Source organism: Bactrocera neohumeralis, chromosome 2 (assembly GCF_024586455.1).
Source record: "Bactrocera neohumeralis isolate Rockhampton chromosome 2, APGP_CSIRO_Bneo_wtdbg2-racon-allhic-juicebox.fasta_v2, whole genome shotgun sequence".
Lineage (NCBI taxonomy): Eukaryota > Metazoa > Arthropoda > Insecta > Diptera > Tephritidae > Bactrocera > Bactrocera neohumeralis.
Window position 1 is genome coordinate 62695423 of NC_065919.1, and position 21411 is coordinate 62716833.

Consider the following 21411-nt stretch of genomic DNA (forward strand, 5'->3'; position numbering starts at 1 on the left):
ATGCGTGACAGTACAATTGATTAAATTACTAAGACGATAATAAATAAATAAACAAATGATATTTGGGCGAATTCTGCTCTAATACAAACCAAAAAATATAATAAGTAAACATTTTGACGATTAGGAACTTAATACAAAATACATATTGTACACATACATTTTAAAATCTAATCGTAAAGGCAAATAAAAAAGTGAGTAATTTTTGTTTGAATACATAAAAAAAATTAAATTAAACTTCACCATCCGTGAGTGATCATTTGAAAGCCCTTAAGTGTGGGCGAGAAGCGAATTCCTCTCATAGGTATATAAATATTATTCGAATGCACTGTAAATGCGTTAAACTGATAAGATATTATCTTAATTGTCACCTTACGATGTTTACAACTAAATTCACTAACATTATTGTTATTAAGCAGACGGGAGCTTTCGCCTCTAAAGTACGAGAGCATATCACAGTTTCCAGCACTTTTTATATAGCAAGGCACTTGGAGTGCGAAAGCACTTTTTCTAAACGAGCGCCCGTTAAGGCAGTTAATCCATTTAAGCGATCCCGCGCGCAACTCATTGGCAACATTAGCAACATATTGCGGCAGTGGTGTTGTGGTTGTGGTTGCGTTAGCGATTGCGTTTCTTACTTCTCTCAGCACTCTGGAACGCAGCGATTTTAAATCTTGCGTTGACTGTACATATCGGAAATTAGCCGGACGATATTGACTTCGCCAATTGTCTTTCGGAAGAATAACTCCTCGATTGTGAATCCCGACACTTTGCTGAGCAATGGTAGTATACCGACCAATGCTTGAAAACGCAATGGTTGTGTGGGTTTTGTGCGCATCACGTAGGCCTGCAAGGTACCGCGTGCCTCTTCACACAAACCGGCTATTTTGACCGAATCGACAGGGCCACGCGAATCGCCGGAAGTACTTGAATTTGGGCTGCTACTTTCGCCAGTGCCAAATGAATTGTTAGCAGCATCTTCGTTTGGCTTACGGAAGAGCGTGATTGCACGTAAGCACTCATACTCATTGGTGTCGATATTGAGATGACATAACTTATTGAGTACCTCTTGAAAGAAGTGCACTTCGCACTTGACCATATTAACCATTTCACGATTCATATTCTCCGATTCGTAGAGAAAGAGTAACTGTTGAAAATTAATCGGCATGAGATGCTGGGCTATGGCTAGTACAAAAAATTCCTTCCATGAATCCTCCAACAATTGTAATTGATCAGGTAGCGGCAAATTCTGGAATGCTTCGACACTCTTAATCCAATTCACATTCTTGAAGAGATGCTCGGCGGCAGTCTCTTTTAAGTGTTCAGCGGCCATTAGTGGCGGCGTTGGTGGCAATGAGCGATTCATGAAAGAGTTTTGCGCGAAGAAACCAAATGGACTCTGTTGCATGGCATGGTGTGCTGCTAGACGCGAAACTGATAGATCCAATACTATTGGTGGCTGAAAAGGATTGGCCAAAGCTGGATGTGGATGATGTTGTGGTGGTGGTGGTGGTGGAGGTGGTGGACGTGGCACAGTCGGTATTAGCATAGGTGTCATTGGAAAAGCATTAAATAACCTATGACTCATCATCAGGTCGGATGGCAACGGGTCTGGGCCCATCACGACCTCTTTATACAACTGAATTTGCCGACGCAATGTGGAGTTACGCGGTCCACGTTCATGTTGTACGGCATCCTTGTTCATGCCAACTTCGAAGCATTTGCGCAGGCGGCAGGCGCGACATTGATTACGATGGGTTTTGTCGACCACGCAAATGCCCTGCTTCTGTGACTTGCAAACGTACTGGCGTGAGCGTCGTATGGAACGCTTGAAAAATCCGGCACAACCATCACAAGCATAGATGCCATAATGTTTGCCGGAACTATGGTCGCGACAAACTTTGCAAGGCACATGATAGAGTATGCGACCTAAAGGGAGTACACAAAGTAAAAATAATTATTAGTTGAGGTTTTACCAAATAGCGGGTTCGCTTTATGAACAGCAGGCGTTGGAACTGCGCCGGTCTTTGCGCTGTACGCACAAAGCCTTATGGCGTTAAGTGGCAGCATGGAACGCCTCCAAGCCAGCCTACACGAAGTCGCAAGGCAGTGGAGGGTAGCGCATATTGCGCTTTTGCAGTTCCAACCCGTCTATTGTGGTGCAAAAGTGCTTGCTTGGTTCGAGGTAATCCTGGAAGGGCGCGTATATACTTACTTGAAGAAGACGGTGACAATCTATTGTATTTGTCCGCAGGATCTGGTGATATATCGGGGGAACTCATTTTTTTTAGCCGTGTACTGGCACCACTTGGAACAAACTTAGTATTATTTAATCACTTGTAAAGTCTTTTCACTTTAGTTTTTGTTGCTTTCAAAAACAGTTTTCAAATATTGTTTATCTTAAGCATATATATATGTCTTTGTGTTTTTTAATTTTTTATTATTTTTGTATTATTTTAGCACTAAACTAACGCGATCGTCTTCAATGCACTCAAACAACTGGACGACTATTGCGCACGAGATGTCGAATGGTTGTGATGCTTTCTTGCGATTTTGCTCCTGCTTTAATAGTCCTAGCCGGGTTGAAATATCCTTTATGGATATCTACGCATTATTTGTGCATTACCATTTCCATGCTAATAGTTGCTGATCATCCCTCTCGTATTTGAGTTCGTTCATTGGCTGTCGGCTGTCACAGAAACGCACATTCAGGGTGTGGTTTCTCTTGCCCTTTCACAATTGCAATTGCCTTAGCTGAGTGTAAGAGAGAGAATTCCGGATTTCTTCGACAGATCCTGCAGAACTGTTGACGACCTGCCATAATGGAAAATAGAGTAAAAGCAGAGAATTCTCATTATTTCGCATATAAACCAAAGCAGATCGCTCTCTAATACTATACAAATGGTGTTAGGGCCGCTGCCGCTGACATCGCTGTCACCGCTAGCGATGACCTTTATTGCAAGCAACAACAACAAACACAAGTACGCTCAATATCTGTGCAATGTCGCAAAAGTGGCGCACACGTCCGCGCTCTTTATGCTGCTTCTTCTTCTTCTTCGCCTTGCCTTCTTCTTTTCTCTTTCGTCCGCTATTATTCTGGTTAAGTACTCATAATTATGTTTTCAGTTTGTTCTATTGTGTGACATGGATTTTTATGACACAGCCATTCTTTTGATTTAATGGCGTTTGTGTGAACTCATCCCAACCATCATCTATGCGTGTACCTGCTCTAGTGATAGGGTTGTTATTGTTCTTGAGTTTTTCTTTTTTTTTTGCGCGACTGGCCTATTTTTTACTTTGTGCAATATAAAAATGTGTAAAAATTATGATTAATCTTGTAAATATAACGCCCCTGCAAAAATATTTTAACCCAAAAAATTTTAATTCGACAGATTTATTTCAGATTCACGTGCTCTTAATAAATATTATGTTTTACTTTTTTAATTAAAAATATATGCATTTACCGTCTGAATTTTGTAGTTTATTGTGCCCGATTTAGAAAACTTTGCAAATTGTTCACTTTTTGTACAAAAGACTAACAACCACACAAATCTCTAAAAACTAGAAGAAAGATTTAGCCACATGCAAATACCCCGTCATAATTTATCGCAGCGCTTAGATCCGTTATTCGTTATGGAATTTTTGGTTTTTTTGTTAAACTTTAAATGACAGAGCTGCATTTGTTTACGTAGTTTAAGTAATTTTTTATTTCGTGATAAAAACAATTTTTTTGTTATATTAATTTTCACTATTTTTTATGCTTAATGCTTTTTACCATATATTCAACGCTTAAGTCTTCATATAAATAATAATCGAGATTCTACTAATAGAGAAAATAATATCTCGCATCTGTCTTTTTTATCGGAATTTTTTGAGGGCATATAAAACGATATTATTTTCTGGTGCAAAAGGTTGTATGTAGTAAGATAAACTTAAAGAGAACAGTATATTATTGTATTATAATTAAATAATAAGTGGCACTGAAAATCAGTGAAAACAATTAGCTAAAGAAAAAATTTGTGATTGCCACTTTTTCGTTGTAGATAATTATATGAGACTCACTTTTGCTTCAGATAAGGTTTCATACCTTGTCAAATAGTCCTAAAGGCATTAATTAAATTCCCATAAATTTCACTGCTGTTGCTTAAGGCACCATTCTTAAAGCTTTTACTGAGCTTTAGTCCAGTCATTATAGTAAGTTCACCTCGGAATTCGATATACCCATTTATATGTCTGTTAATACTTGTATATTGACACCCTAAAGTTCTCTCAAAGGTATATCCTACCTTATGTATGTAGGTTTTGAGACAACTTTAGGGTGTCAATATACAAGTATTTACAGACATATAAATGGGTATATCGAATACCGAGATTCTTACCTAATTTAAGCTTAAATGACTGGACTACTTGAGCTTTTCTCAATAATAAAAACAACAATTAAACAAATTGATAGCCATATAACCAGATTTGACTTAAGCTATCATTTGATATTATTACCTCAATAATGCAGTGACTTGGGTGGCACAATGAAATTATAGGAAAACATTATTTGTTTATGGAGAACTAGAAAGTAAGAACTTCGATTTCGTCTTTTGAAGACTTTCAAAGTAACAGCTTGAAGTTGTGGGTACTAATTTGTTGTTTTTTTATATTTAAAATTCTTAACTCATTATCAATTGCCTTTAACTCTACATTGGTAGAGCCAATTTATTTATTTATATAATTAAGTATAAGTTGCATACTTATGTCGCTTTATGGAGCATTGCTACATTGAAAAATGAGTAAAGTAAGTATAGATATTAAACAAATAAAAAAATTATGAATTTAGACAATTACAAAATTGTATTTAATAATAATAATTATAAGCTGTAAGTATTTCGTCGAATGACGTTTGTTGGATAATACAGCTGCTTATCTCCTAGACATGGAGTTCACCAAACGCTTGCATTTCTTGAAAGGAATGGCCTTCCATGCACATATTCCCCACATATCTTTCCCTACATCTTCTTTGACTTCTTCCCAAAGTTTCTCAATTGGATTAAGGTCCGGTGACTGAGCCGACCAACCCATAACGTCAACTTCATTTAAAGCAAAACAATTTTTTACCAACCTGCTTTTATGCTTGGGGTCGTTATCTTGTTGATAGAACGTACAATTTGGCATCCATGTTTTCTTTGATTCAAAATAACAGACCTGTACCATAGTAGGAGAAGCACCCCCATACATTGATTTTGGCGCCTCATTGTTTTGCCGAGGTTTAAGTAATGACACCTTTCTTGGGCTCCTGCCATAGAGATTAGCTGTTATCAATTTTAATTTTTTTGATGGCTTTTCTCGGTCCAAAGCCGCCACTTTCCTCAACTATATCCCAGTTGTCCCCTTACCGTCTTAATTTACATACACATATATCTATTTTTCCTAACAATGTAGGGTATAACTTCACATTTGGCCTTTAAATGTTATATGTATTTTGTAATCTCTTGTTTATAGTTATCAAGGGGTGCTATAGTTTAGGAATTAAAAAAATATATATTTTCAGGTTTAATTTTTTTTTATATAAAACGCATGATTTTCATCTACTGAAGAACAGGAGATTTTTGGGAATTAAGAAAAGCTAATATATCAATTGCTATAGGGTATATTTATGCGATTTCTGACGTTTCTTGAAAACAGGTCCTCTACTGCTGCAGTCATTTTCAAACCTAAGAAAATAGTCGAATTCAAACAAAATCACGAATTGACAGCTCACGGGCGTTTTCACAAAAATTTTACCTTTGCCAAAAATTTTGGACATTTTTGCGCTGCCAAAATTCGATTGTGATTAAAACAAAAAAATATATAACAAGAAAAAACGTTAACTTCGGCGGCTAATATACCCTTCACAGGTGCATTTCTCTTAGCAATTATGTCTTCAGTTTCTATGGAAGCTATATGCTATAGTAATCCGATCTGAACAATTTTTTCGGAGATTACATTGTTGCTTTAGAAAATAATCTATGCCAAATTTGGTGAAGATACATTGTCAAATGTGAAAGTTTTCCATACAAGAACTATATATACAGCTATATGTTACAGTGGTCCGATATCGGCCGTTCCGACAAATGAGCAGCTTCTTGAAGAGAAAATGATGTTTGCAAAATTTCAAAACGATATCTTAAAAACTGAGGGACTAGTTCGAATATATACAGACAGACAGACGGACGGACAGACAGACGGACATGGCTAAATCGACTCAGCTCAACATACTGATCATTTATATATATACTTTATAGGGTCTCCGACACTTCTTTCTGGGTGTTACAAACATCGTGACAAACTTAATATACCCTGTTCAGGGTATAAAAACGTTAATACTTCATTATTTGGAGAACTATGTACAAAAAGTTAAGAGAAAATAGTATAGTGATTGTTATTGTTATCTTCGAGTAATCACTGCCAATGAGTTCGAAAATGTTGTTTCGAGAAAAGACAAAAACGCTGAAGGATATGATTAAGTTGATTGGATGTAGGTAGGTATAGGAATTAAAAACAATTTCTTATTTTTATCTGGAATGTTTTAGTTTGAGGAGGCAGTTAAAAGGCCGAAAGAAGCGAATTTTCCAAAATTTTTTACAGAAGACTTTTAAGTTTATTGATCCAAAAATGTTTATACGTATTATGGTATCTTTTAACTGTTTTTTAAGTTTTAGTAATAGTAAAAATATTTATTTGGAAAGGAACCATAGCTGATATCCGGGAGTTCTTCTTAAAAAAGCGTTTTGCGGTGACTACTATATCTCGGAACTTGATCCTCTGAAAACAAAAAAAACCAAACAGATTTCGTTAAAGTAATCTTAAATCTAGTAAATAATCGAAGAAACAAGAGAATTAAAATTCTTTGACAAAATTTCAGCCTTAAATAAAATTTTCTGTGTTTAGTCCTAAATATATTTACATTCAGAAATTAAATTAAAACAAATAGAATTTTTTGAAAATTCTAACTGTATATAATTCTTTAATAAGTACAAGAAACATCGTATTTCATGGTTATTATTTAATACTTTTTTTAATATATTGCGAAAGCATAACACATAATACGCAATTTCTAATGAAAGTGGAAGTAGAGTCTGTGAATTTAGGCAGGAAAACTCTCATGCATGTGTGTGATAATACCTTCAAATATAAACAAGTCTTTCTTTTTTATGAATTTCTCCTTAAAACCACGTTTTTTGTAATTATCTTTAAAAGTTTTCATCCCATGAAAAAATTTAAAATTAAGAATAATTTCCTGAAGTATCAATACGTGTCAGTTAATTCTTAATCTTTCATTATGACCACGTCGAAACAAATAGGTAAGAATAATTTAAATACCATAAGCTTATATCGACATATAAACGGATTTTAATTTTTAAAATTTTTATTTGTATTGCTCCCGTAGCCGATCTCTGCGAAGACCGCGAAAGCTCGGAGCGAATATTTTCTGTTTAAAGTTATGAGGAATAAAAATCAAAAATATTTATTTTTGTTACAGGACTTGAGAACTGGTTGATATTTTCATTTTCACAAAAATCCTAAAAAGTCCTTTTTTGTGAAATAATATAATGGGTTGTCAAAAAAGTCTTGCAGTATTTTCGGTAGTTGGCGCTGAAAGCGTGTAGTTCTAGTTTTATTCGTCGCATCGGGTCATGCTATACCTTTTTGGAAAGCTCATTCCACGCGCTAACTCGTGTTTGATTGATTGTCGTTTCTTTTTTATGTTTTTACGTTGTGCTATGACAAGTAGGGAGTCCCCTATTTATAGTACTACATTTTGTTTATTATATTCAACAAACTCTTTATCATTTTCTAACCTTTGCACTATGGCCTTGCAATATCGATCTAGAATTATTATATCATTACAATTAACGAAGTTTTCGATCTACCGATGTAATAAATACTCATACACACACATACTCCTGCAATTGAAATTTCACGATATCAATTTGATGTGTCAAAACACTGTTTCCTATTACCTGTCCATCACTCAACGGGGCTAACAAACACCCAACGTCGAGCACGCCGCGCAGGCAATTAAATGCTATGGGAAACTTTTTACCGCTACAAATTAAGTAATAAGAAACTGAACAATAAAACGCTTGACATGACAACACACAAAAAGGTCTAATTAGAATAAGCCTTCAAAATGTATGCGCTCGTTCACTTAGTGCACCCACCTCTCATATTCATTCCCAAACCACTTGCCACCCCACAGAGATACCATGTCGGTATGCAATGTATAAAACAAAAATATATTAGAAGAGCAATCAAGGGTTGCTTCGGCAGTTATCAAAAGTTCATCAGTCGGTGGCATCAAATTGTAGGTGGCAACAACAACAACCTACGACGATAGCGCAATTGAAGTGCGCAACCACCTTTACATTGCCCGCTCGGCCGTTCGGCGCAGCAGCATTCGATGTATGGGAATTTTCTGATATTCACTCACTTTTTGATGATTCGATTGCGTGTGTGATGCTATGCTCGTTGATGCAAGCAACATTAATTCCGTTGGAAAGTGAGTTCCTTTAACTATCATCATGTTAATAGGTATGCTAGAATTAATCCAGATGACATGACATATTCAAATTGATGCTTCAGTGATGATCATGTGTAGGATAGCAAAACAAAAAAAAAAAAAAAAACGTGGGAACTTTTGTCTACTGAGGCTGTGCTGTATTGTTTTTATCTAGTACATCATTTGAATTTTCAGTAAATTTGGAATCTATAGAAGGCTTGTATTAAAGTGTAATGAAATTGATGCAAGAGGGTTTTTCTCTAAACTAAATATAAAATTGGAATAATTGAACGCAGGAGCTTCTATAGATTTTCTGAAATTGCTATTCATGTATTTTTATACCTTACCGGAAGTGGTAAGGAAAAGCAGAAGTTCAAAAATATTGAATTATACCGAATTAATATGAAAAATGTTATTAAATTTTCAATTAAGCAAGCAAGGAAGAGCTATGTTCGGATATAACCGAACATTGCATACCCTTGTAACTTACAATAATTAAAACCGGGGAAGTACCTGGTAGATAAGGGTTGTTAGTTGCTTGAGGTATAGGGCAAGTTTTCACCTGGTTTCATCATTCTAAGCACACATATACTCCGTTATAAGAAAACCAATTTTGTTAAGATAACTCACATATTGGTCGATATATGCGATATAAAGTCACTTGGCGACAAACAATGGATGATGGATGGACAAACAGGAAAACAAGGGGAACTTTTATGACTAAATGTACTTCTTGGACAGCTCAAATAATTTTCTTTTTTTTTCAAAACAAAGACAAAGTATTGTAAAAAATAGAATTCAAAGCAAGAAGATTCTAAAAATATGCATAATATACACGTTATTTCTTTCAAAAAGCTTATAGAAAATTACCAGCCTTTAAATCAGCTACATCTGAATATACTTGTATAAGTTATATAAGTAGTTCTTTTGTAAAACTCTATTATTTTGTCACTAAAAAATGCTAAATTGATATAGTAATCATGAATACAATATTTTATTTTATTCAATTTTATCATAAAAGTTAAAAATAAATTAAATCAAAAAAATAGTGAAAAATATTTTATATATCCAATGGTTTTTATCGCACTTCCATTGTAATTAGAAAGTGAGAAACCACATCAAAAGCACACCTGAGGTGCCTTTGTTCCTCAATGCTTGAAAGCAAAAATCTATTACTCCATTCATCACAAGTCAATCGCCAACATTCAAGGACATTGCATTCTCATCTTTCTACGTGCTTATAAATAAAAGTTATCCCTCACGTGAGAAATCATAACTCAGGTGCGTAATTATGCACACCTAAAGTGCTACCTGGTTTAAAAAACAAGGGCACAGCTGAACCCAAACCCATGAATACCTAGTACTTGCGCATCTTTCGGAAAGTTAATTTACAGCCATAACATCAGATCAAAATTCAAAGGTGAGATAAAAGTGCTCTGTTCTCTAGGTGGACTCGCTTTACCGCCATTAAACAACCCACAAAACTCAGGTGAAATTAATAAATTCAGCAGTGGATTCAGTGAGCAGCGCCGAAGTCTACCGGAGCGGCTAAAACTAAGCGTTACCTCCGATTTTGTTGCATTTAGTAGCTCTTGTATGTTTGTACAAGGTCGGTTTGTTATTTGTTGTTGGGTCATTAAGCCACACATACTAACAATTTAGCAATCCTTTGCGTGTTTGCGCATGCGCGACGTGAAAGGTAAAACAAAAGTTGTACAACAATAGCAATGACCGCAGAGGAGAGTAAACACTGTTCACAAGAACACACACACACATAGCATTTGCTATGGTTTGTTTTGCTTTTGTGCCTCACGACAAAATGGCAGCACAAGCCGCCGACTAACACTTGTAAGTGAATTCTTATGGCCAACACTACGAAGGGTACAGTCTGAGTTTAATGTTGGGGAATCCCACAACAGAAAGGGGTTGCTATATGTGTATATACAAATGTTAGTATTTTTTGTTATTTATTACATACAATTTTGCTTAAGAACGCTCTGACATGGTTTTTGAATGTCTCTCGCGACGTGTTGACGCCAACTCGTATGACCTTGATACTCCGCATATAGTCGGATATACAACAAAAGTGTAAAATTTCACACTTTCCCTCCACAGTTGTTTATATATCTTTATAATTATATATGTAAACATGAATTGGCGCATCCGAAACAACCTCAAACTTATTGACGGAAAGTCCAGAAATTCTTTAGACAGCGCTAATAAATAACACAACGTACCTGACAGCAATGACCTTCAAAAATAGAAAAAAAGAAAAGAATGCCGAGCGAAATATAGCCTCACGGAAAAGTAAACTTTAAAGAAGTAAGAAAGTGCTAAGTTGGGGTACAGCCAAACATTATATGCCACCGCATTAATATAGAACTATTTTCTGATGGCAGCAAAACTTTTAAATAAAATTTTTGAATTTGAATTCAATTTTTTTACACTATGTGACAAAAATTTCGTTTTTCCTGGTTCTTGAGCCTAACCATTTTTTGAGAGATTGATTTTCAAGAACTGCTGACCGATTTCAACCAAATTTGCTGTGTGAAGTAACCCTATCACTTCTATTAGACACAGCGAAATCAGATGAAAAACACGCCTTAAAATAGATTTTTAAATTCCATCTAGTTCATTCACTTTAGAGTATATAGTATAAATCAAACATCAATGCAGTAATAAGATAAGAATAAAATTTGTCACAGTTTGGTATAAAGTTTCGTCAACATCAGAAAATGTTTCCTAGCTTTGATCCTTGCTAGTTGCAAGAGTATAACATATTCGGTTATACCCGAACCTAGCCTTTCCTTAGTTGTTTTTGAAATACATACAATCTAAAAATTTTATTTTTTTTCGAAGGTCCAATATGAATAGTCTAAATCACTATACGGAGTACAGGGTGCTGTGATAATTTATGATTCGGTACTACTAGCCTCTAAGCAGCTATTGGATCATTTTTAATGACTTCTTTAAAAAATGAGGGAAATAGCAACATTAGCTCTTAAAATATCGTGGTCGTTATAATCGGTTCAGTTCAGGATTCCCGACTTTTTTGAAGAAAAAACACGGAAACTTCAAATTTAATTTCATTCAAAATTTAAATTATCACTCGAAAGAACATTCTTTGACATTTGTTTTTTGAAGATTATCTCTTTCAATGTTGGCTGCCGCTACGTGTCAGATGGTCCGTTGAGTCTAATTTTCGATGACTCGTTCGAGTATTTCGAATGGCACCCGTGATGTTTTGCTCCAAGGCCTGAATCGGAGCGGAATTGTCGCATAGACTTAAGACTTTATACATATGTCCCCACATGAACAAGTCTAACGGTATGATATGACACGATCTTGGTGGCCAATTGATCGGCCTAAAACGTGATCTTATCTTCTAAAGTGTTCTCTCAATAAATTCATTGAATGATCGAATGTGTGAAAGTGGCGCCGTTTTTTTGAAACCAAATGTCGCCGAGATCACGAGCTTCAATTTCAGGTATCAAGCAGTCGATTGTAATTTTTGCAGAAATATGGACCGTTGATTCTAACGACTTACAAACCACATCAAACCGTTGTTTTTCGGAATAAAATGGCAGCTTTTAAGTTCCTCCAGGCTTCTCTTTGACCCAAATATGTATGGCAATTTTCATGACGTTAAGGGTCTGTATTTGGTGGGATAGTTGAAAACTTTAATAGGGTTAACTAGGGTTCATATTGCAACACCTTTCACAAGGTGCGTTCCAAAGTAAACAGGACTTAAAAAAAGAAAACAGAACAAATGGTTTTTTCGGCAAAATCAACTTATTTTATTCAAAATAGTCTGATTCTGCTTCAATACAGCTTTTTGCATGGTCCAAAAGCATGTCGAACGAGTGTTTTAGCTCGTTGGCCGGTATGACCGCCAGTATGCCGGTGCAAGCCTTTTGAATGGCCTCTATGTCTGCATAACGCTTTCCTTTCATGGGCAAATGCATTTGTCCGAAAAGGAGGAAATAACACGGTACCATATCAGGTGAATACGGGGAGAGGTTAATGGTTAAAATGTGATTTTTGGTCAAATAATCGGTCACAAGCGTCATTCGATGAGACGGATTCTGAGCAATTTTTGGTCGTCAGTTAATTTGTGAGGTACAAACCGGTCACACACCTTTCGTAAGCCCAAATGTTCAGTCAAAATGCGATAAATCGATGTTTTGGATATGTTCAATTCCATTTCCATGAATTTCAATGATAATTTCGGCTGATTTTTGATGAATTCACGCACAGTTTCGATGAAATTTCCGGTGATCACGGATTTTGATTGGCCCACATGTTGATCGTCATTTATGTAATCACGACCACTTTGAAAACGTTGAAACCACTCGTGCACTCTGCTACGGGATAGGCAATCATCGCCATAAACTTTTTTCATCAAATGAAAACGTTTGGGTAAAAGTTTTACCAATTTTAAAACAAAATTTAATATGAGCTCTTTGCTTGAAGCTCATTTTCGCACCGATAACACAATCATACTGACACTTAAAACGCAATAACTTTACTTCCAATCAATGAAATGTCATGAAATTCTCACTGGACAATCGATAAAGGTAGCAGATTCTAACGCACCAGTCGACATATAGATGACGCCACCAGGGGGCGCTAGATCCAAAAAGTCCTGTTTACTTTGCAAAGCACCTTGTAAAAGCAAAGTGAGTAATAATATTATACCCATGGTCCATGTTTTTTACAGTTATAGACCTAATACTTCGATAAATTTGATAAACTTTAAAGTAAGTTTCGGATTTCAAGATACAATATTGACCACTTACGCGGTTATAGTCACCTATTCTAGACACATTATGCAATAATTACAACAACATAATAATAAATTGATATAAAATATATAACTTTTATTTATATACAGTGCTATGGTTTCGGTATGGTTATAAACGAGTGTATAAAACGATTAAAGCAATCAACCATCCCACAAAGGAAGAAACTATCACCACTTCCGTGATGCAATTGCAATTAAGGGTAGTTTGAGCAGCTATCAAAAGTTCACCAGTCGGTGGCATCTATTTTCTTATGTGTTGAAAGGTGAACGAAGCTGTACTCCCATTCAAAAAATGTGCAACCACCACCAGGTACATTGTCCACTCATCAGCAGGCGATATATGAGAATTTGATGATATATTTTTAAATTTTTTTTGAGGTTTAAATTGCGTGTGATGCTATGCTCGCTGATGCAAATAGCATTAATTTCAACGGTGAGTGTCTTTTGGCTTGCCACATGTAACTAGTTGTGGAAATTAATTTGAAATTTGAATACGACAAAAATGATGCTGCAATTATAGCCATTCAGCGGTTGATGGCACAAATAAACGTGGGAATTTATTTTTACAAGAGAAGGAGAGCGTTTTATTTGGTTAATTTAGCAGTGTTACTCTGTTGCTATAGTTAAATATTTAGAGTTATAGTAGTAGAAATATATTGACAATCAAAATATAAAAGAAAAATTGTTAACTACTCAGAAAATTCAGGATAGTAAAGGGAAAGTTCAAGGTGTGTGGCGTTCAGTGGGTTGTAGGTGGTACTCCAGAAATAATATGAAAATGAATATATATGAGCAGAAAAAAATACTGCAAAATTTAACAAGTACGGAACCGAACATTTTAAACTCTTGCAACTTGCAAGAATCAAAGCCTGTAAAATACTTTAAGGTGCAAAACATCAACAAGAAGATCGGAATCAAGCAATTCTATGTACATATACATAGTATACGAGTATAACACACACCCTGAGCGACGTTTGAAAACATAAGGTTTGTTAGAAAATCGAAAATCATTATACCATACATAGGTAGTATATGGGAGTTAGGTACTATCGGTCCGATTTTATTTATTTTTTCCAATCTACACACTATTAACATGCTACATGCTTAAATCCAATCAAATAGAGTAGCATGTTCGAAAATCTTTATATTAGGTGTATGGGGGCTCAGGAAATTATTGACCCGATTCCATCCATTTTTGATACACAGAGTTACTATTGTCAAGTAAGGACTTTGTCTGAGTTTTTTGGTCATAAGATGGGATATCCTAAATACATTATTTTTTGCATTGTAACCCGTTATATTGCTTGCTTCTTTAAATGTACATTGCAAAGTGAAAGAATCAAATGTGAATTAAAATTGTGTTGTAAGAATGGTTGCATTTTCTTCCGATTTTGATTTGTCGCACCATTGCATAGGAATGGAAGAAGAATGTGTTATAGCATATTTGGTTGAAATCGGTCAGGCGGGTCCCGAGATATGTTATTTCACCTAAAAGTGGATGGTCTCACACGCATCCTTAGTTTTTTACCTGGTTCTTATTTGGCCCCCTCATACCATATTACAGTTTTTTCTTAATTAAGCACTTAGTTATGGCACTTTATAGGTTTTCCTTTAATAGCGGTTTGTGGGCGTGGTAGTGGTCCGATTACCGCCATCTACGAACTCCGCCTTACTTTTTTGCCAAGAAACATGTGTACCAAGCTTCATGATTTTTACTCAAGTTTTAGATTGCATGGTCGGGCGGATGGACAGACCGACACACAGCCAGTAACTCGGTTATTGTTACTGTTTCAATTTGTCTTATCGTCCTGATCATTTATATATACATATACTGTATAACCTATATCTTTCTCGATTAGTTTCAGGCTTCTTTGAAGCTAGAGTATAAAACATTGAAATTGCAACTTCGAGTATAAGACTAGATAATACCTATATTCATGTTAAGAGGTGAGAATTCGTAAATTCACGCAAGTATTTACATTTACTCGAATCTTGATTCCTCAGCACAAAGCCTTCGCAAGTTGAGTGAAGTATCTTCATTACAGCGAAGTACAAAATCTTCACTTACTATACATACGCTTCGGCTACAGTAATGACACTGTTCAAAAACTTCAGGTGAGATCAATCAATGAAAGACTGGCTGTCCATAGATGTAGCCTGAAGTAATTTTGATTTTTTATTGGTCACTTCTCCTAAACAAGTATATCTTTGCTCATATCCATATTTCACATACTTGTTTGTGTGTGCGACCATATTTCACCGGTGAGCATTACTTATGTACTACCTGACATTTAGGTGAGGTAAAAAATTGACGAAGCCCAGGCTTGCGCCTGCGCCATGAAACCCTACCTTTCCAAAGTTAATTTTGCTAATAAAGCAAAAGAGTGTGAACCCACAGGTGCGATTAAGAACCAACTTGTATATTGTCAACTTGCGATTCAGTAAACCACAAACTCCATCATAATTACCGAGCCTACAAAATTCAGGTGAAATTAATAAATGTTACAAAGTAAGCTGGAGAGGCGCAAAGGTACGGCTACCAAACGTAGGCGCAGCAACGACCATACGATTTTAAAAATGGTCTCGTATATGAGCGTTTGTGTGTGCAAACTTACACTGCTGTAAGGTCATTAAGGTATTCGAATGCAAAATTGAGCGCTCTTTTGTCTGCAAATCTTTGCGCATGCGCGGTGTTTGAGTGCGGTCACTACCGCAAGAAAGGGTAGCTAACATGTTTGAATTTGTTTTTTTTTTTGTTATTGTTTGTTGTTGGCGATTTCACTACAAATTCTTACTTTTGTTGCTGTGTAAGTGGCGAAATGACAACACTTTTGAACACGAGTGGTTATATTTAAGGGCAAGCACTACCGACGTACAAGTTACGTCCTGTTAACGGAAAATCGACTATGCCAAGGGCTAAGGTTAGATAAATATATTTGTGCAACATTGTTTTAAAACATCAGCAAAAACAACAAACGTGATAACCTTGTAAATATGACCAAAATTTGTATACCGACCAAAAAACGGAATTGATAACGTGAAAGGCTTGGTGAACAAAAAATTCATATGACAAAAGAGAAACAAAAGCTAGTAATCGTTTGTTTACATATGTTTGTAAATAAAGCATTAAAAAATAATTTAAATTTCTTTGAATTTACTGACGTAATTCCCCACACGATCGGAGTCAAGGTCAAGTGAAAACCTTGAACAATGGTTATCCTTGCCCTTCGCAGAAATATATAGCATACATTTCAGGTAATTTGCACGTGATATGCTTATCTCTGATGTAAATAAACAAGTAAGAAAGTTTGAACGGAGTGGGGCTCTAAAAATTATAGGCATTGAAAGTGCGCAATATATTGAGATCTAATGAACAACGGCATTGTAAAATATATAAATAACAGCACCTTCCGCACCTTAATAGTTATTCCTCCTTACATACAAGTAGCATCGTCTTTTTCATAGGTTTTGTATAACTTTATACAAAATTCTCTACGGAATAACTTTCTCAGTATAGGAGCTTTGTTCACCTAACGATTGCACGTGCCATCTAAAACTAATCGAGATATATATATATAGGGTTCAAGCCCCTATGTACCGAATATTTAGACTACGGTACCTATAGTTGACTTTTGATGGAAAATGTCGGTCAGTATGTGATATATGTAACTGAAACTAAGGGATAAACCTTCTCTTATAATGGTATGCCTGTATGTGGAAAATGGTTTGAATTAGACCAATACTTCACTTGGCCCTCATATACTTAATATAAAGATTTTCGAACTTCCGGTTGACTTTATAACGCATATGTCGGCCAATATGTGAGTTATCCCAATGAAAATAACAGAGCGAGTTTTATTCATAACAGTGTATCTTTGTGCCTAAACAAGATAAATTTGACCGTAAACTTGGCTCAGCCCCTATATAACTAATATCAGGATTTCGAATATCTGGGTGTCTTTACTTTATATGATTGGTTTTACACCTTAAAGTATTTCTCTAGCTTTGATTCTTACAAGTTGCAAGAGTATAAAATGTTCGGTTGAATTCGAACTTAGCCCTTCCTTGCATGATACATTTCATTTTTATTATTTTTATATTCATTTAATTTGGTCCTTTGCAGTTCAATTGAAATAAAATGAGCTCCTTTTGCTATTTACATCACCGTTTCGGCCATTTTTGGTCGTATACTGATAATTACAGTACGAATACAAAAACTTTCAAAAGGAACAAAAATTCCAGGGAATTTTTATTAAAGGTAATACATGTATATTGGATGTTTCCTTCAATAAGCCAGTTACCGTTTACACGTTGAGCATCAAAAGGAATATTTAAATCAAAAACAGCAGCGATATCTATTGAAGTGTAACACTAAAAAACGCATTCATCTTGTTCAAGCGCATCTAAATAGCTGATAAACGGTTGACACATATAAAGTTGCAGCCATTCCAATAAAAAAGTGCGCAGTTGCTCAAATATAACAAACAAATGTAAGATTTTGTGCGTGCGTGAATCCATCAAAAATCAGCCGAAATCATCATTGAAATTCATGGAAATGGAATTGAACATGTCATCGACATCGACATCGATTTTAAAGCGTTTGGTGCGCCGTATTCGACGTGTTCGGCCCGAATATCGCGAAGATGAAAGTTGGCGTTTGTTGCACGATAATGCGCTTTCTCATCGATCGACGCTTGTGACCGATTAATGGACCAAAAATCACATTTTAACCATGAACCACTCCCCGTATTCACCTGATATGGCACCGTGCGACTTCTTCATTTTCGGAAAAATGCATTTGCAGTACCGGCATATTGGCGGCCATACCAGCCGACAAGCTAAAACACTCGTTCGACATGCTTTTGGACCGTACAAAAAGCTGTATTGAAGCAGAAGGAGACTATTTTGAATAAAATAAATTGATTTTGTCGAAAAAACTACTTGTTCTGTTTTTTTTTTTTAAGTCCTGTTTACTATGGAAAGCACCTTGTATATCATCTGCGTCTGAATATTTTGATATTGAACTTGTACTTCTGTTCAAAGAGATATAGTGTTGTTGTCCACATTATAAAAAAAATTAGATATTCTATTACGGTCGCCAAAGAATTTTGCGCTCTCGTGACTATCCACGAACCATTTGATAGCACTTTGCCTTTGACGGCATGTAAAACAGTTTTACACAGATTATCACTGACTGTTGGATGCCGTACCAGCTTATCGAATTGGGGATACATAAAAATACTCCTGAACTCTCTAAAATTAACGAAAGTAACAATCTCATCAATAGAGGTAGAGGTTATTATTATGAATACAAAACCAACTTCTATTGCTATGCTGATTAAAGTCATATGTTTTATTATAAGCCATTTTAATCTACATACGTTCAAAATTAAATTAGACGTTAGGCGAATTCCTTACCCCTAATATTGAAGTTTAGAACGCATCCAATTTATTTTACTGATTTGAGATACATTTTCATCTGAGTTACACCAAGATCCCACGTTTCAGTCAATGTAGTAACAAGGAAAAACGTTTCATAAAATGTAAATTAGAATTTTTTACATTCAAATGTATCCAGTTAGCACTAAGAAAGTTTGGCTACAGCCTCCGTCAATTCATCAATAAAAAATGTATGGCTGTCCAGAATGGCATGTAACCAAAACCGACACTCGACCTTATACATATGTATGCTACATAAATATAAATCGCCACATAAAATGCCAAGTAACGTAACATCACTTTTCATAAGTTTACAAGCGATGAAAAAACGAAATACTTGTAATAGAAACCACTCACATTTAAACAAAATTTGAGTTCTGGTTATAAAATGGTTATATTATACTTATATATAACATGATGCAGTGAGTCGTAAGCAATAAAAAAGTCAATTTCGATTTTTTTGATGATACGTTGTTTTGCATTTTAGGTGACGGTATGTGATACTTGTATTACTGGTCTTCAGGTTCGAAAATATGCTAATATTGCTGCCAATTGTTTGTAAATTAACGAATCACCCGATAAAAAATAATATCGTCAAAAAATCGGCAATTTTTTGTTGCTGATCTGAAACAAGTTCTATAACTAAACGGTCTTGTAGATATTATCCTAATACGAGTGTAACAGTCTACGCCTTACACAGTGTCGGCGGCTGCGCCAATTGCCAGTTCTAAAGTTTCATGCCAACCCTCAATTTTAGTTGCAATTAAATACATTTCACTTAACGACAATAAATCTGAAATTGAAGCGATCATTTTCCCAAAAATACCAAAACGACGCTGATGTAATTTTGAACAAAACAAAAAAGTGAAAGATGAAAACAAGTGCACCACCAAATGAGTGGGAAAATTGAAGACAACAAAAGAAATGGAAAGATGTGAAATATAAAACATGAGAAGCGCGATTTGGTGCGCGTAATGTTGTTGTATGGAAAGCGTTCGCTGGCAATTCGAAATCAATTCGAACACAATTTGAGTAACAGGTTCAACAGTCACGTTCAAAAGTTGAGAGAACAAGCACAATTGCAAAATGATTTTGGAATGAAGCGAGGGCTTTGTTGTTGTTTTCTAATTCTTTTTTGCTTTCTGATTTTGCTTGGGTGAAATTTAAGTAAACGAAATTGCGGTTAATTTCATGGAAAGACTTTGTGCTCCAATGGAGCGGAGATTCTTGAAAAATCGATTAGATGTGAAATAGTGAAAGGGTTCAGACTTTTGTTCGCTGCCAAAAAAAATATAATACAAATTTTCACATTCAACGAATTTTATTGTGTAATTTCAAGTTGAAAATTTAAGTTTAGAAAAATAATTTTTTTTCTGTTAAATCAATTGTGCAAAAGATTTATCTAATAAAATCACGATATTCACCTTTTCAGTAGACTCCAACGATTCAAGTGGGCGTTCTGGCAGCGCTATTATTATCCTTACATCGCAAGCACTGTGTGACACACACATTTGAACATGTTAGTTTGACGAAGAAGAACCCTCATCACTTGTTCCAGCGATCGTTTCGTCGCATAAAGTGTTTGCTTGATTAAGATAGTGCCGTTTTTGGAGGGGAAGAAGAAGCGTATTACGGGCTCTGCTGCTCAGGGAGCACAACACATTTCAATGCATGTCAACATGTTGATGCCTTATCATGTTGATGAGCTATGACAAGCTGCTAAGTTAAATAGCGGACTTCGGCGGTTATCTTCGTGGGTTCGTAAAAAAACTTCGTCTTGTCTATGCAGGTTCTTGTTTCTTTTGTCGCATTGTTGCTTCAATCAATTCTTTACACATATTTATGCATTCATGTCCAGGCGACCAACTGGTGGTGCGTCATTTAACTTCGTTTAATAGTCTGACGGCATTTTGATTTCATCACATATCGTATGACAAATTCGTAAGAAGCACGCACACGCATCTCTCATGCTCATAAGTAGTTGTTACTTCACCTCCTTCGCTTCCATGTACTGCTACCTTTTAGGATCAACCGCTAGCGATCGCTTTATCCCCGATCAACTTGTAATCCTTGTAAATCAACAGCAACAAACAATTGCGATATTTCGGTCATGATTGGATGTAAAATTGATTGTGGTAATAGTTGTAATAGAAATGTAATTTGAACGCTTTAACATTTTCGGTTATCGATAATAATAACTTTTCTGTGTCATCCACAAGCCTTCATCTATAGTGACCGCATTTCATGGTTATAAAGTGCTATGCTTTTCAATTATTTTGCAATAAATCCGCTATAAAGGGTATTTAAGGGCGAAAAAACACAAATAAATGTCTGTTTATGTATAAATATAGGCTTAGCATATACATTAGGGCAGTACTTAAACCCCAGCTATTTGTCGCATTCTACACTAACCACTGCAAGCTAAGAAAGCACTTATACTATATATATAACATGGACATGAGCTTTTTGTGAAAATTGCCGGTTCTGCGACAGGGAGCCTGAAAATCCAGAACTCCTGCTAATTGATTTCTTTGCAGTCTGCAGACGCAGGTTAAATCCATGTTTCCAAGTAGCGATCACATCGTCGTACTAGAACTTTGCAGTTTATTGAAATTTATCAATATATATGTTGGGCTAAGTG

General features: G+C 35.6%; 2 protein-coding genes across 3 annotated transcripts in view; one reads left to right on the plus strand and one right to left on the minus strand.

Annotated features, from left to right (window-relative positions):
* The window catches only part of LOC126759146 (uncharacterized protein DDB_G0287625), a 300420-nt gene that overhangs the window by 87478 nt on the left and 191531 nt on the right, over positions 1–21411 (plus strand). The window lies entirely within an intron of this gene.
* Positions 294–3570, minus strand: LOC126759209 (protein tailless). 2 transcript variants are annotated; one of them, XM_050473920.1, is made up of 4 exons: positions 3462–3570; positions 2892–3349; positions 2213–2811; positions 294–1926 (listed from the first exon to the last, which is right to left on the minus strand). In XM_050473920.1, exons 3-4 carry the CDS (start codon positions 2277–2279, stop codon positions 665–667), a joined length of 1329 nt encoding a protein of 442 aa, XP_050329877.1. In that variant the 5' UTR covers positions 2280–2811; positions 2892–3349; positions 3462–3570; the 3' UTR covers positions 294–664. The 2 variants fall into 2 exon arrangements, with proteins under 2 accessions (XP_050329877.1, XP_050329868.1); XM_050473911.1 differs by lacking the exon at positions 2892–3349.